The following is a 14,006-nucleotide window of genomic DNA, read 5'->3' as shown; positions in this document are numbered from 1 at the left end:
TGGTTTGTTCTGTTTTGGTTTGGTTTTTTGCCATGTAGATTTTTCAGGTATTTTATTTATGAATCTTTTCTTAAATAAAATTTAGATTTTGTATCATTTTTAGAGAGACACTTATCTCTCTAAAATTGTAACAGCTTTCTCCCATCATTTTTTTCAAAACTTTTTATGGTGTGTTTGTGTGTGTTCACATTTAATCTTTGGTTTGTCAGGAATTTATCCCCATAAGGTGTGAGGTAGGAACGCAATTCCTTTTTTTTTTTTTCTCCGTACAATTATTCAGTTACCCTAATCCTGTAATTGAAGAAATAAATATTTATCATGTACTAAATTCTCACGTACATTTATGCCTAATTCTTGATTTCCTCTTGTGCTTCATTAAACTGTGTTGTGTGTCTATCTCCACACTGTTTTGTTTGTTTAAGATTTTATTTATTTATTTGAGAGAGAGAGAGAGCACGAGCAGGGGGAGGGGTAGAGGGAGAGGGAGAAGCAGGTTCCCTGCTGAGCAGGGAGCCCAACCCTGGGCTCCGTCCCAGGACCCTGAGGTCATGACCCAAGCTGAGGGCAGACGCTTAACCGACTGAGCCACCCAGACGCCCCTAAAGTTCTCTACAGTGTTTTAATTATTGTAACTTTATAACGTGTTTGACTATCTTGTAGGGTCCCCTTCACTCTCCTTCTATCTCAGAATTTTCCTGGTTTTTCTAGCTTGTTTATGTTTTTTATATGAACTTTAAATTGAGTTATCTACTTTAAAACACATGCTGTTGGTATTTGGCATAGACGGATGCGCAGGAGACGGCCTCGGTGGTGAGTGCCCGGGAGATCCAGGCCGTGGCCGAGCTGCTGCAGATCTCCCCCGAGGGCCTGCAGAAGGCCATCACCTTCAAAGTGACCGTGAGTCCCCGGGCCCCGGAGCTGTCAGAGCCTCCTGCCTGCACTTGGACAACGTAGGCTGCTCCCTCCACCTCGAATGCTCTTCCCTTTCCTACACGTACTCATCCTTCAAGACCTGATGCAGACATCCCCCCATCCAGGGAGCCGCCCCGACCCATATCTGGGTCATTACCTCCCCTGGGCTCTCACAGCCCCCGGCCCTTTGTCCCTTCCCAAGGCTGATCTAGCTGGGTCTGTCTGCTTATGCCTCTGTCTCCCCCATTAGACCAGCGGCCCTGCCCCTGCCAGCAGCATAGCCAGGAGGAAGGGGGATGAGTGTGTGTTCTGCCCCTGGCCGGCTGTGTGCTTGAGACCAGTCACACCATCATTCTGGCTCTCTTCCCCATGCCCCCCCTGATCCTCCGGGGGCTTCCTGGAGGTGGCGGCCAGCCCGCTGTCATTCAGAGGCCTCATCCCTCCCCAGGAGACAATGCGAGAGAAGATCTTCACCCCGCTGACTGTGGAGAGTGCCGTGGATGCCAGGTGAGGCCTTGCTCCTCCCCGCCCGACCCCCAGATCCCTGCCCCCCCCACCCCCGCACTGTGCCCACCTGGCCCAGCACCATCTCTGCTCCAGAGACGCCATCGCCAAGGTGTTGTACGCGCTGCTCTTCGGCTGGCTCATCGCCCGGGTCAACGCACTGGTGTCCCCCCAGCAGGACACGCTGTCCATCGCCATCCTGGATATCTATGGCTTCGAGGTAGGGCTGCACGGGTGGGTGAGGGGCAGGGGACATAAAGCCTCATCTCCCTCCCTTCGCTGTCGACAGCATACACCGTCATCTGCCCCTGATCTCCTCTCCTTCACTCACGCACAAGCACTCCCCGAGGCCACGGAAGGCGGCGGGGGGGGGGGGGGGGGCACTGGGCGGCCGGGGCCGGGGAGCGGGGCCCTGGGTGGGGACACGTGAGCTACTGGCCAAGGAGGGAGCAGCCCAGCCTCACCGCCCACCTGGCAGGACCTGAGCTTCAACAGCTTCGAGCAGCTGTGCATCAACTATGCAAACGAGAACCTTCAGTACCTTTTCAACAAGATCATCTTCCAGGAGGAGCAGGTGTGCGGAGCCTCCCTTAGCAGTCCTGTCCCCTCCCGGCTGGCCAGTGGGCCTCCTTGGAGCCAGACAGGATAATGCTGGCTCTTTAAGGGCAAACCGGGGGTGATCAGGCGGAGCGCCGGGAAAGGCATTCTAAGCCAAGGAACAGCACCTGTGAAGGCCTGTGCTCTGGACGGGGAAGATGCTGGGTGCTGAGCCGACAAAAGCCCTCTTGTGGTGGTGGTGGGGGTCCTCCCCTGCTTCAGGGCTGTCCCAGGCGGAGGGTGGAACAGGGCTCAGAGATGGTTCGTGTTGCCGTCCTAGGGAGTGAGCTTCCTGTGCAGGCAGAGGTGCCCCTGGCCAGGCCCCTTCAGATGGGAGGCAGGGTGGATGGGGCCTGGGCAGGGTGAGGAGGCTGAGCGCCTGACGCCCGCAGGAGGAGTACATCCGGGAACAGATCGACTGGCGGGAGATCACCTTTGCCGACAATCAGCCGTGCATCAACCTCATCTCACTAAAGCCCTATGGTATCCTGCGCATCCTCGATGACCAGTGTTGCTTTCCCCAGGTGAGCCACGGGCGCTGTGTGAGCCTGGTCAGGTCGCTCAGCGTCTCTGAGCCTCACGTCCCCATCAGGCCTAGGTCCTGCCTTCTCTGCTCTGGCCTGGGGGACAGGAGCTCGGGACACCCAACCTGCCATTCACGACCTGGGTGATGGAGGCTGGATAGGGGGCTGTGGGTGTCCAGAGGAGGGTACCAGCCTGGGAAGTCACAGAAGGCTTCCCGGAGGAGGTGACCTTGAGGTTGGGCCTCAAACTCTGATTGGAAGACACAAGTGCGGGGGGGGGGGTCTACTTAAGCCTCCCCACCCAGGACAGTGGGCAGCTGGAGGCGGCTGTGATTTGCTCCTTCCCAGCGCTTGCGGGAAGCAGTCCAGCCTGGAGGGTCTGCCACTAGCCCTGGAACAGGGTGCCCAGGTCCCCTGCCCACCATCTGACCCCCGCCTGCCCACAGGCCACAGACCACACGTTTCTGCAGAAGTGCCATTACCACCACGGCGCGAACCCGCTCTACTCCAAGCCCAAGATGCCGCTGCCCGAGTTCACCATCAAGCACTACGCAGGCAAAGTCACCTATCAGGTGAGACCCAGGACAGCCTGCACGGCCTCTGGTGCCTCTGGCCCCCTGCTGATCCTCAGCTGTGTGACCTCAGGCAAATTGCCTAACCTCTCTGGGCTTATCTCTAGGACATCTGGAAAATGGGGATAATGATAGTGCCGGTCTCAGGTGGCGAGTGTGGAAGTCTAGGGCTGCGGTGGGTGATAAAGAGTAGCTGTTATCAGGGCGCCTGGGTGGCTCAGTCGTTAAGCGTCTACCTTCGGCTCAGGTCATGATCCCAGGGTCCTGGGATCGAGCCCCGCATCGGGCTCCCTGCTCTGCGGGAAGCCTGCTTCTCCCTCTCCCGTTCCCCCTGCTTGTGTTCCTGCTGTCACTATCTCTCTCTCTCTGTCAAATAAATAAATAAAATCTTTAAAAAAAAATAAAGAGTAGCTGTTATCAGTCATGATGCAGTCGCTCTGTTATCTCAGACACATTCCTGCCCTGGAGGTGTCTCAGGCCAGGATTCCAAGCTTCTGTCTCCACTTAGGCCTTGTTTTCCTCATCTGTAGGACAGACACAGGACAGTGTCCCCCACTGAGGATGGGGGCCAAGACCCAGACTGGTTATGTGCCCCACTCCCCAGAGGATGGGAAGGGTAGTGGGGGCAGAGGGGAGGGGACCACAGCAGGGAGAAGGGTCCAGTACCTCCTAGGACAGATTGGGAGATAGAGGCCTAGTAGGGGCAGGGCCAGGGTCCCCCAGGGGCTGGGAGCCCCTGACCCGCTATAGGGAGGAAGGGAGGTAGGAAGGGAGCAGACAGGCTGATGCACACTGGGGCATGTTATCCCCCTGCCCTGTCCCCCAGGCTGCGTGGGCTCCAACCCAAGCTGCCCCCTTGTTCCCCCTTTGCAGGTGCACAAGTTCCTAGACAAGAACCATGACCAGGTGCGCCAGGATGTGCTGGATCTCTTTGTGCGGAGCCGGACACGGGTAAGCAAGCCTCGTCTCCTGCTACTCTGCACTCCCCCTCCCCGAGCACCCAGACCACCATCAGGCCCCTCTCACAGTCCAGGAAATGGGGAGGTCCCCTAGGTACCCAGGTGCTGGTCCTGCCTCTGGTGCACCCTAGCTCCAGCCAGGCTCTGACCCTGATCTCAACCCTAACCCAGAGTCTTGCCTTGCTCTGTACTTTCTCCCATTTCTGGTCCTGCCCCTTGAAGGGTCATGCCCCTGGCCAGCCCCATTGGATCGCCCTGCCTGTCCCCTGGCCCATCCTGGCCTTGCCCACCCAGCCGTGCCCTGCCCTATCCCCTCACTGAGCAGTTCTCCCAAATAGCCCTGTTGTTCTCAGTCACTCACCCCATTCTCTGGGCCTCCGCTTTCTTCTCTGTCAAATGGGCACCCTCCTGAGGTCATTGCCAGAGTTCATGACCATGTGTGCAGGAGGCCACCTTGGGGCCAGGTGCACAGTCAGACTGAAGAAAAAAAGTCAGCCCGACCATGAGACAGGTCCCTTGGAAGGTGCTGTGCACCCTGACTTGAGAGGTGTGTAATCCAAGAGGACAGCGGCCTTGCAGAGAGAGGGCAGGGGCCCAGGGAGGTAGTTTTCTTATTTTTCTGGTTTGGAGATTTGACTCTTTTTGTTTTTAATGCCTTTTGTCCCTACCCCACCCCCACCCCCACCCACCAACCTCTGTTTCCTCGTTTCTGTCTCTCGGCCCCCTGCCCCCTCTGTCTTCCTGTCTTTTGGCGCCTCGACCACTGACCCGGCCTCAGGTGGTGGCACACCTCTTCTCCAGCCACACCCCACAGGCTGCCCCTCAGCGCCTGGGCAAGAACAGCTCCATCACCCGGCTCCACAAGGCACACACAGTGGCCGCTAAGTTCCAACAGTCACTCCTGGATCTGGTGGAAAAGATGGAGAGGTGAGCACGCAGGTGGGTGGGCACCCAGCCTCACCTCTGACCCACCCCACAACCTGCAGGGGTAAGCACGTCCCTTCTCTGGGGCCTCACACCGCCCTCCTCCCGCCCCTGTGCAGGTGTAACCCCTTGTTCGTACGTTGCCTGAAGCCCAACCACAAGAAGGTATGTGATGGCTGAGGTCCCCCGGAGAGTCAAATCCTCTCCCCCGTGCTGTGTGACCTGGAGCAAGTGGCTGTGCCTCTCTGGGCCTCCATCTGCCCAGCCCACTGTGGGGACTGTTTGTCATTGCTAGTGCCCGTGGCACACGGGTGGGCCAGTGTGCAAACTCCCTATCTGGGCCCTCCTTACAGGAGCCAGGCCTCTTTGAGCCAGATGTGGTAATGGCGCAGTTACGCTATTCAGGGGTGCTGGAGACTGTGCGAATCCGCAAGGAGGGCTTTCCAGTGCGCCTGCCCTTCCAGGTGTTCATCGACAGGTACCGCAGTCAGCGTGGTTCCTGAGCTCCACAGATCCTTACCCAGCTCCCCCATGGCCCCAGGAATACAGAACCCGGGCAGGACAGAGCTTGCCATGCACAGTTGCTCAGGTTGTGTACTACACAAGATCATTATGTGCTGGCTGTCACAGAGCAGATATATTTTTTGTTCCGCATTTTTTCGTACTTTTATTGTGTGTGTGTGTGTGTGTGTGTAGAGATTCCAGAGGAGTAACTTTAAGCTGTTATGACAAGTTTCCAGCAGATGGCAGTAAAGTGTCTTATTCAACTGAAACCACAGGTACCGCTGTCTAGTGGCCCTCAAACACGATCTGCCAGCCAGTGGGGACATGTGCGTGTCGCTGCTGAGCCGCCTGTGCATGGTCATGCCAAATATGTACCGCGTCGGTGTCAGCAAGGTGAGTCCCAGCCCACCTGCGGCCCCTGGAAGCCTCAAGTTCAGGGGCTTCAGAACTCGAGCCGGGGCAATGAGAAATGCCCCGACTTGGGCGCCTGGGTGGCTCAGTTGGTTAAGCGACTGCCTTCGGCTCAGGTCATGATCCTGGAGTCCCAGGATCGAGTCCCGCATCGGGCTCCCTGCTCGGCAGGGAGTCTGCTTCTCCCTCTCATGCTGTCTCTCATTCTCTCTGTCTCAAATAAATAAATAAAATCTTAAAAAAAAAAAGAAAGAAAAGAAATGCCCCGACTAAAGACTACCGGCCCAGAGGCAGTGCAGTGGAGCTTGGCCAGTGGGAGGCTAGTCCTGTCTCCGGCCCTTTGCTCGGCCGCTCCCACTGCCTAGTTCCCCGTCGCTGCTCCTCCCACCTCTGGGCGCTCAGCCCGTCCGTGCCTCACCGCCCGCCTCCCCTCCTCAGCTGTTCCTCAAGGAGCACCTGCACCAGCTGCTGGAGAGCATGCGAGAGCGCGTCCTGCACCTGGCAGCCCTCACGCTTCAGCGCTGCTTCCGAGGCTTCCTCATCCGACGGCGGTTCCGCTCACTGCGCCGCAAGATCATCCTGCTGCAGAGCCAGGCCCGGGGCTACCTGGCCAGGTGCGGGGCCCACGTGGGGCAGGACTCGCAGGCCAGGCCTGAGCTGGGGTACTAAGCTCCCCATCCGGAGGCGTGCAAGCTGAGAGTGGGGCCTCTGCGGGAAGGATGTTCGGACTCTCTCTGTCTCTGCGTTCGGCTGTCCTTCCCACCTAAGCCCCTGGCCCTTGTGATCTTTCCAGCCAAGAGGGGCCGCAGCCAGCATCCTAGGAGCCCTGGGACGACAACCCGATGGGATGCACATGCTCCAGGCCCTGCCACTTAATTTGCTGTGTGGCCTTGGCCAAGTCACTGCCCCTCTCTGAGCTCCACAGGGCTCCCACAGTGAACCCTGGGTGCTGATACCCAGGCCAGGCTGGCGTGGGCATCTCTGCACCTTGGCCACCCTGTGACCCCAACCCCTGCCCTCCCCACCCGCCCCCCCAGACACTTCTTTCCACCCCACCCTTAGGCAGCGGTATCAGCAGATGAGGAGAAATCTGGTGAAGTTCCGGTCCCTGGTGCACACGTACATGAACCACCGGCATTACCTCAAGGTGCAGGCCTACCCCTCGCCCTGCTCCTGGGAGCCAGGCGGCAGGGGGAGGGGGGAGGCACTTAGCATCCAGGAGGGGCCTCTTGGCCTCCCACCGTCTTGGGTTCCAGTCCCCACTCTGCCACTCACTAGCTGTGACCTTGGCCTTCCCTATCCTCACTTTCCCCGCCTACCCCCTGGGGTTGTGGAGGGGATTCTGCGAGAGGTTGCATGTGAAGGATTTGGCCTGTGCTGGGTTCACGGCCGGGCCTTCGGTAGTCGGGTATGATGGAATTTGTCGACCTGAGTAGCACTAGATCTATGGTTTTGCTCTTACCATAATGCCCATCTTGGTCTGTTGTCATATAAACCAACCACCAGAAAGACAAATGTAGTCCCCAAAGCCTTGAAGAAACCCCTGGCTTCTACTGAAGGCTTTGTGGAGCCACAGAGGAGGGGACTCCGTCACACTGCCCAGAAATCCCCCTGTATTTCCCTTTCCCCGAAGTATTACTCCCTCTGCCTCGTGCCTCTGTCTCTTTCTCGATCTTTCTCCCTCCCCTTCCTGTTTATCTGGCCATATCTTTGCCTCCTCTCTGCCGCCTGGGAGGCCTTGTGCAAGCCGGCTCGAGCTGTCTGCCCCCACCCCCGGGCCTGGGGCCTGCCGTCACCTCTGCCCACCATTCCCCCGCCTTGACCATCTGCTCTCCTGCAGCTGAGGGCAGAGCGGAGGCTCCGGGCGGAGGAGGCGCGGCTCCGGGAGCTGGAGGTGGGTGCAGGTGCTGGGCGGCAGCAAGGGCAAGAAGGGAGGCTGGCAGACGGGACTTGGGGCAGGCCTGCCCCTCACTCAGCGCTGTCCCTCCAGGAGCTGAGCAAGCGGGAGGTAGTGGCCGTGGGGCACCTGGAGGTACCCGCTGAGCTGGCGGGACTCTTGCAAGCTGTGGCAGGTCCGTGAGTGCTGGACGCTGTGGTGGGGGTGGGGCGTGGGCAGGAGTGGGAGTCTGGCCCTCACGCCCCCCCGCCTCCCCACAGGCCTCAGACCGGCCCGGGTGCCCCGGGTGGCCCCTGTGCGGACCCCCCGGCTCCAGGCCGAGCCCCGTGTCACACTGCCCCTGGACATCAACAACTACCCCATGGCCAAGTTTGTCCGATGCCACTTTAAGGTAAAGGCCGGCGTGGACCCACGCGGCCCTGGCCAGTGGGCACTGACCGATGAGAACTGATACTGCTGTCAGCCTGGGCCAGGCTCCTGGCCATGCCCTGTGCTGTGGGGTATGAGCCCCTGAGGTGCTGGATCATGAGGAGCCTGGGGGCTCCAGGGGAGGGCTGGACGGAAGTGGGGGGCCCTCGGGGGCTTAGGAAGTGGCCGTTTGCCCACCAGTTGGAACCATTTCAGAAATTTACCAACCGGTCGAGCCACAGGACATCATCCCGGCTCTCATTCTGGGCTATCCAGGGGGCTCAGATGGTCTCCACCCCCAGCCTGCTGACGGCCAGTGTCTGCCCCCCTTCAGGCCTCAGTATCCCCATCTAGCCGCTGGGGAAAGGAACCCTTACCTCTCTGGCTCTGCCCCTTCCTGGCACAGAGCAGTGGATCCAGATGTGCCCACGAGCCCCGGCTCTGGCCCCACGCCCCTGCCCTGTGCCCGCAGGAACCTGCCTTGGGGATGCTGACCGTGCCCCTGAGGACACCCCTCATGCAGCTGCCGGCAGAGTGCCATGCGGAAGCCGTGAGCGTCTTCAAGTTGGTAAGGGTCTGCCAGGCCATCTTGGAAGTCTTAGGCCGTGAGGCTCCTTGTCTTGCCCTCCTGGGTCGTCCACTAGCCCAGGCCATTTAGCCCAGCCCTCCTCTTTGGAGGAAAGACTTCTGGTGAGGGTGGGGGTGGGGGGATGGAATCTGGGCCCCTCTCTGGGCTAGGGCTAATCCCACTTTGAGGATTGGAAGCCTTTCTTCTCCCAGCCTTCTTCCTGGCAAAGAGGCTGCCCCAGAGCCTCTGTGGAGCTTCCCAGCGACACCAAGAATAGATCCAGGTCCTCTGCTCGAGGACTTCCTAGTCCGAAGGGGGAGGCAGAGCAGACCTGACCAGTGACGACTAGTGTGGACAGAGGTTAGGCACGGAGGCCAGGAAGTCTAACTGGACCCCTAATCCAGCTCTGGACAGAATCAGAGAGGGCTTCCTGGTGGGAGGGTAGACATTTGGGCTAGACTGGAAGGAGTCAGAATCTGCTAATCAAGACAGATGGAAAAGGCACAGAGAGAAGAAAAAGTTGATGGAGTCAGAACACATCAATTGATGAAAGTCAGAAGGGCAGAAGCAAGAGGGGGTCCCAAGGCCCTGTCTGCCAGATCCAGAACTTGGATTTCATTCCATGGGCCCTGGGGAGCCAAGGAAGGTGCTTCTGAGGGAGGGGTGTGATCAGACATGTTAAAAAGCACTCTCTGGGGCCTGGATGGAGCAGGAGGTGAGGGGCTGGCTCGAGGCCAGGGATGCAGGGAGGGGCTGGGGCTGTATGGGGAGCACTCGTGGAAGCTTCGTGAGCAGGAGAGAAAAGTCAGTATGCACTTTGGATCTTGACTTTTCTCATAGTTGGCACAACCCACCTGGTCATTTGGCACAGGGCATGGCAGTTTTACTGTAACCTGGGGGGCTGTTATATGACCTTTCCTGGGACACGTGGGAAGGACGTGAGAGGGGTGCATGTTGGGGGTGGTGGGGCCCTGGCAGGAACCACCTTCCAAGAGGCCCAGGAGAGTCTGTTTGTGGCCCAGATCCTGCGTTTCATGGGCGACCCCCACCTGTACGGTGCCCAGGAAAACATCTTCGGGAACTACATTGTGCAGAAGGGGCTGGCGGTGCCCGAACTGCGGGATGAGATCCTGGCGCAGCTGGTCAACCAGGTGTGGCGCAACCCCAGTGCCCACAATGCCGAGCGCGGCTGGCTCTTGCTGGCTACCTGCCTCAGCGGCTTTGCACCTTCCTCGCACCTCAGCAAGTACCTGCTCAAGTGAGTGCAACCGGCCAGGGCCAGGGCCTGAGGATGGTGACACTGGCGTGAGGCCACCCCCCCACCCCGGGCGGGATGTCAGAGGTCGGGCCAGGAGTGAGGTCTCTGTGCTTGCAAGCTCGGGCACCGGGGCTGGTCAGGGGCTGGTCTCTCTGTCTCCCCCGGGCTCAGAGCAAGAAATAAGCGGGCAGGTCTTCACTCTGGAGGGTAGGGCTCAGGAAAAAACTTGGTAAAGGACTTGCAGAGCTCAGAGGATGGCCCACACCAGGGTCTGGGGAATTTGGGAAAAAGGCGCTGATCTCTCACGTCATGGGAGTAGAGCCAGGTGGTTAGGAGTATAGACTCTGGACGTGAGACGGTCTGGGTTCAAATCCCAGCTCAACCTCTAAAATGCCGGAAGTGCTATGCGAGTCTAGCTGTTGTCAGCATCTTGATGATATGGATGATGACGATGATGATGTCCCCATGCTGGGTGAGAAGGGTGATCTGCAAAAGAAAGGGCTCAGGCAGGCCCTGGGTGCAAAGCCCAGCTCTGATACTTCCCCGCTGTGTGACCTGGGGCAAGTCACTGCCCTTCTCTGAGTCTCTTTCCTCACCTGTAAATTAGGATCGGTAACAGGACCCACCTTACAGCGGGGCTGTGAGCCTCAGAGTATCCAGAACGTCATCTGGGCCCTGTGCAGTAGGTGGGCAGCTCAGTGGGTCAGTCTTGTGAATCTGGGGCAGCAGGTTAGGACCACTGCCTTCCTGTCTGGGGCTTCCTGTGGGGACAGCTCTGGGTTCCCTCTTGCGGCCACTGGCCACCATGGGCCTGCTCCACTGTTGCTCCAGCAGGAGGGAGTGAGCCAGGGAGCCCGGTATGTGGAGTACCTGCCCCTGGCGGGCATCAGTCTTGTTGCTCTTGGGCCAAGTTGAACCCTCACGTCCATCTCTTGTATAGATGAGAAAGTGGAGGCAGGCTCAGAGGGGGCAAATGACCCCCTGGGAGGCTTGGTGAAGGGATGGAAAGCAGAGTCTTCCAGAGTCCAAGTTCTTGCCCATACCCTGCTGCAGCCCCCACCTTGTCAATGACATTTTGCTCCAACAAGCTTTGGTGGGCCTTCCTGGAACCTCTTTGGCTTCTCCTTGGACCTCTGTGGTGGCTTGAGATACTTCTCGCTAGCCTGGGACCCTTTCAGCTTAGTCCTGGGACTCTGGGATAGCCTGAGCTCTTTTGTTTTAGTCTAGCCTCAGAACTCTGGGGCTCACCTGAGGCCCTTTCAGCCTAGTCCCGGACCTCTGGGCTCTCCCGGGACCCCTTCAGTATCATCCCAGAGCTCTGGACTATAGCCTGGGACCCTCCCGAGCTAACCTCAGAGCTAGGGCCTTCTCAGCTTGACCTTAGAGCTCTGGGCTAGCCTGGGCCTCCCTCAGACTAGACTTAGAATCCCCCTCTATCGAGGGCTAGCCACAGATCCCTCTTCATCCTGGCTCCAACTCCCGCCTGTCAGGTTTGTGTCTGATTACGGGCAGAATGGCTTCCAGGCTGTGTGTCAGCACCGTCTCATGCAGGCCATGGGCCGGGCCCAACAGCAGGGCTCCAGGGCTGCCCGCACCTTCCCCCCGACCCAGCTCGAGTGGAGAGCAACCCAGGAGAAGGCCAGCATGGCGCTGGATGTGGGCTGCTTCAGTGGTGAGCTGTCCTCTCTCCACCGCGTGCTGCCTTCCCTCCTCCCTCTGTCCCTCACGGAGGGGCAGCTGGAGTCGGCAGGCCCCAGTATGCCCGGGGGGGTCAGGAGAAGCTGGGGAGGGGCCCTCTGGGTGTGGCTCAGGAAAGAGGTCAGCATGTGCGGGTGGGGGCTGGACCTGGAATGGGGGAAGGGAGCTGGGGCAGGGAGGGTGCAGATCCAGGGTCCAGGACAAGAGTGGCGGAGCCTGAGAACGCGGTGCAGGCAGGGGAGTAGCAGGCCTAGGGCCGCAGATGCATCCTGGCTGAGCCCAGCACCTGCTACTGTCCCAGGCGACCAGTTCTCCTGCCCGGTGCATTCCTGGAGTACGGGGGAAGAGGTGGCCGGAGACATTCTGAGGCACAGGTTGGCTCCAGGCAGGCCCCACCCAGCACACCCTTGTGTACCAGGGAAGGAGGGAAGGGGAGGGGCGGGAGACCAGCCCCCTGCACCCACCATGGGGTCCACTCTGGTCATGCTTGGGGTCTGGCTCGTGTTCCACGGTTTCTCCGGGCAGTACCTGTTGGCTCCATCTCTCATTTCTGCCGCTCCATGTGCTGTCACCAGGGGCCTGGCAGATGGCTGGCGGGGCTGGACAGTGGCCATGAAGAATGGAGTCCAGTGGGCAGAGCTAGCAGGCCACGACTACGTGCTGGACCTGGTGTCCGACCTCGAGCTGCTCAGGGACTTCCCGAGACAGAAGTCCTACTTCATCGTGGGTGCAGAAGGGCCCATGGTCGGCAGGGGAGGCCCCAGAGCGTAGGTGGCTACCCGGGCCCTTCACGCAGATGGCCTCTCCTAGCACACGGCTTTTCTCCCAGCTGCTGGTTCGGAGCTGAGTTCTAAACCTAAGTTTTAAGTAACCTCTACACCCACCGTGGGGCTCGTACTCACAACCCCAAGATCAAGAGTCAGATGCTCCACTGTCCCCCAGGGCCCCACCTTTAAAGGGAGAGAGTCACCCATTTCCAGAGCCCAGAGGAGAACGTGGTGGTGGTGGGGGGTGATTCTGGGAGGGCCATGATCTCGCAGGAGGTCGGCTGCTCCATAAGCTCCTGCCCTTCAGGTTGTTTGGGAACAGCTGGGACTCCGATGAGGACACGCCCACCAGGCCCCAGTCCCAGGGACACGCGCCCAAAGTGGCTGACTCCGATGGGTACCGCAGCCACAATGAGGATGGTACAAATGGGGAGACTGGGGCCCAGAGAGGGACAGCGACCCACCAAGGTCAACCAGCAGTGGCCACTGTCTCTGGTAGGGAGGGATCCTGGGGGCTGTGTGGGGTGATCAGCAGGAGAAAAGAGCTTGGCTTTTGTGTCCCCCACCCCCCCAAACAGACTCAGACAGCCTGGGAGAACCATCTGTGCCCCACAAAGGACTGGATGGCTACCTGGACAGCCTCTTCGACCCTGTGCTGTCTTATGGGGACGCGGTAGGGATGTGGGCGGGTGTTTGCAGACCCCTGGGACCACGTGTGCACACCAAGTCACATCCCCACAGGGTGGTGCAGGAGCCTCTCACAGCCAGGGTCGGTGGCGGGGCGGGGGGGCATGTCTCGTCTGGGTCTCTGCTGGGGGCCCGGCAAAGGATGAGGATGTCCTCATGGCTAGAGATGCTCCTGGCTGACCCCAGAAGGACCCACAGCTAAAGGTCCAGGGCCCCCCCTCCCCCTCCGGTGGGAGCCAGCCCCCTCAGGCACCCTTGCTCATTCCGGGAACTCCCAGGAGCCCCTCCGTGGCATGATGTGGGCCCTGAGAGGACACAGCGCCTCTGAATCTGTTTACTCTCCTGTGGGAGGGGGGATGGGTTTGCAGAGCTTGCAGGGCTGTGGGAATACTGACTATGAGGCCGCGTGAGCAGAGGCTGGGCATGGAGCAGACACTAGGCTGGCGGGAGGCCCCGGGGACAGAGGAGGTGGCCAGTGTCAGGTGCCCGTTGCCATGGAACCTCGGGAGTATGGCGGTGAGAGGCAGACACTTGAGCCACCTGCTGCCCCCAGGACCTGGAAAAGCCAACAGCCATTGCCTACCGCATGAAAGGGGGAGGCCAGCCTGGTGGCAGCGGCAGAAGCAGCCCTGAAGACCCCCCCAGGAGACCTCCAGAGCCAAAACCAAAGCCAAAGCCAAGTCAGTGCCTGCCCCCAGGGTGGTTCCAGGGTTGGGCGAGGTGAGGGGGGCTCCTTCACCTGCTAGGATGGAGGCAGCCATGGGCCGCCTGGTGGGGGTGAGACAGCAGCAGGGTGGGGGTTAGCTAGGGAATTCC

At 59.6% G+C, this 14,006-nt stretch overlaps 1 protein-coding gene across 1 annotated transcript in view; it reads left to right on the top strand.

Annotated features, from left to right (window-relative positions):
- Nucleotides 1-14,006, top strand: part of MYO15A (myosin XVA) — a 50,631-nt gene that overhangs the window by 13,768 nt on the left and 22,857 nt on the right. The window contains exons 12-35 of the mRNA XM_034989740.1: nucleotides 784-897; nucleotides 1,361-1,419; nucleotides 1,513-1,636; nucleotides 1,895-1,990; nucleotides 2,406-2,537; nucleotides 2,984-3,109; nucleotides 3,983-4,060; nucleotides 4,847-4,995; nucleotides 5,112-5,157; nucleotides 5,346-5,470; nucleotides 5,772-5,889; nucleotides 6,346-6,521; nucleotides 6,970-7,054; nucleotides 7,748-7,801; nucleotides 7,898-7,979; nucleotides 8,065-8,195; nucleotides 8,685-8,780; nucleotides 9,803-10,038; nucleotides 11,529-11,710; nucleotides 12,038-12,110; nucleotides 12,312-12,503; nucleotides 12,811-12,971; nucleotides 13,082-13,176; nucleotides 13,744-13,870. Of these exons, the coding sequence (XP_034845631.1) occupies nucleotides 784-897; nucleotides 1,361-1,419; nucleotides 1,513-1,636; nucleotides 1,895-1,990; nucleotides 2,406-2,537; nucleotides 2,984-3,109; nucleotides 3,983-4,060; nucleotides 4,847-4,995; nucleotides 5,112-5,157; nucleotides 5,346-5,470; nucleotides 5,772-5,889; nucleotides 6,346-6,521; nucleotides 6,970-7,054; nucleotides 7,748-7,801; nucleotides 7,898-7,979; nucleotides 8,065-8,195; nucleotides 8,685-8,780; nucleotides 9,803-10,038; nucleotides 11,529-11,710; nucleotides 12,038-12,110; nucleotides 12,312-12,503; nucleotides 12,811-12,971; nucleotides 13,082-13,176; nucleotides 13,744-13,870 (2,857 nt within the window). The remainder of the gene's footprint in view (nucleotides 1-783; nucleotides 898-1,360; nucleotides 1,420-1,512; nucleotides 1,637-1,894; nucleotides 1,991-2,405; nucleotides 2,538-2,983; nucleotides 3,110-3,982; nucleotides 4,061-4,846; nucleotides 4,996-5,111; nucleotides 5,158-5,345; nucleotides 5,471-5,771; nucleotides 5,890-6,345; nucleotides 6,522-6,969; nucleotides 7,055-7,747; nucleotides 7,802-7,897; nucleotides 7,980-8,064; nucleotides 8,196-8,684; nucleotides 8,781-9,802; nucleotides 10,039-11,528; nucleotides 11,711-12,037; nucleotides 12,111-12,311; nucleotides 12,504-12,810; nucleotides 12,972-13,081; nucleotides 13,177-13,743; nucleotides 13,871-14,006) is intronic.

Source organism: Mirounga leonina, unplaced genomic scaffold (genome assembly GCF_011800145.1).
Source record: "Mirounga leonina isolate KUSES-001 unplaced genomic scaffold, KU_Mleo_1.0 Mir_488, whole genome shotgun sequence".
Classification (NCBI taxonomy): Eukaryota; Metazoa; Chordata; class Mammalia; order Carnivora; family Phocidae; genus Mirounga; species Mirounga leonina.
This window is presented reverse-complemented; position numbering and strand designations above follow the sequence as displayed.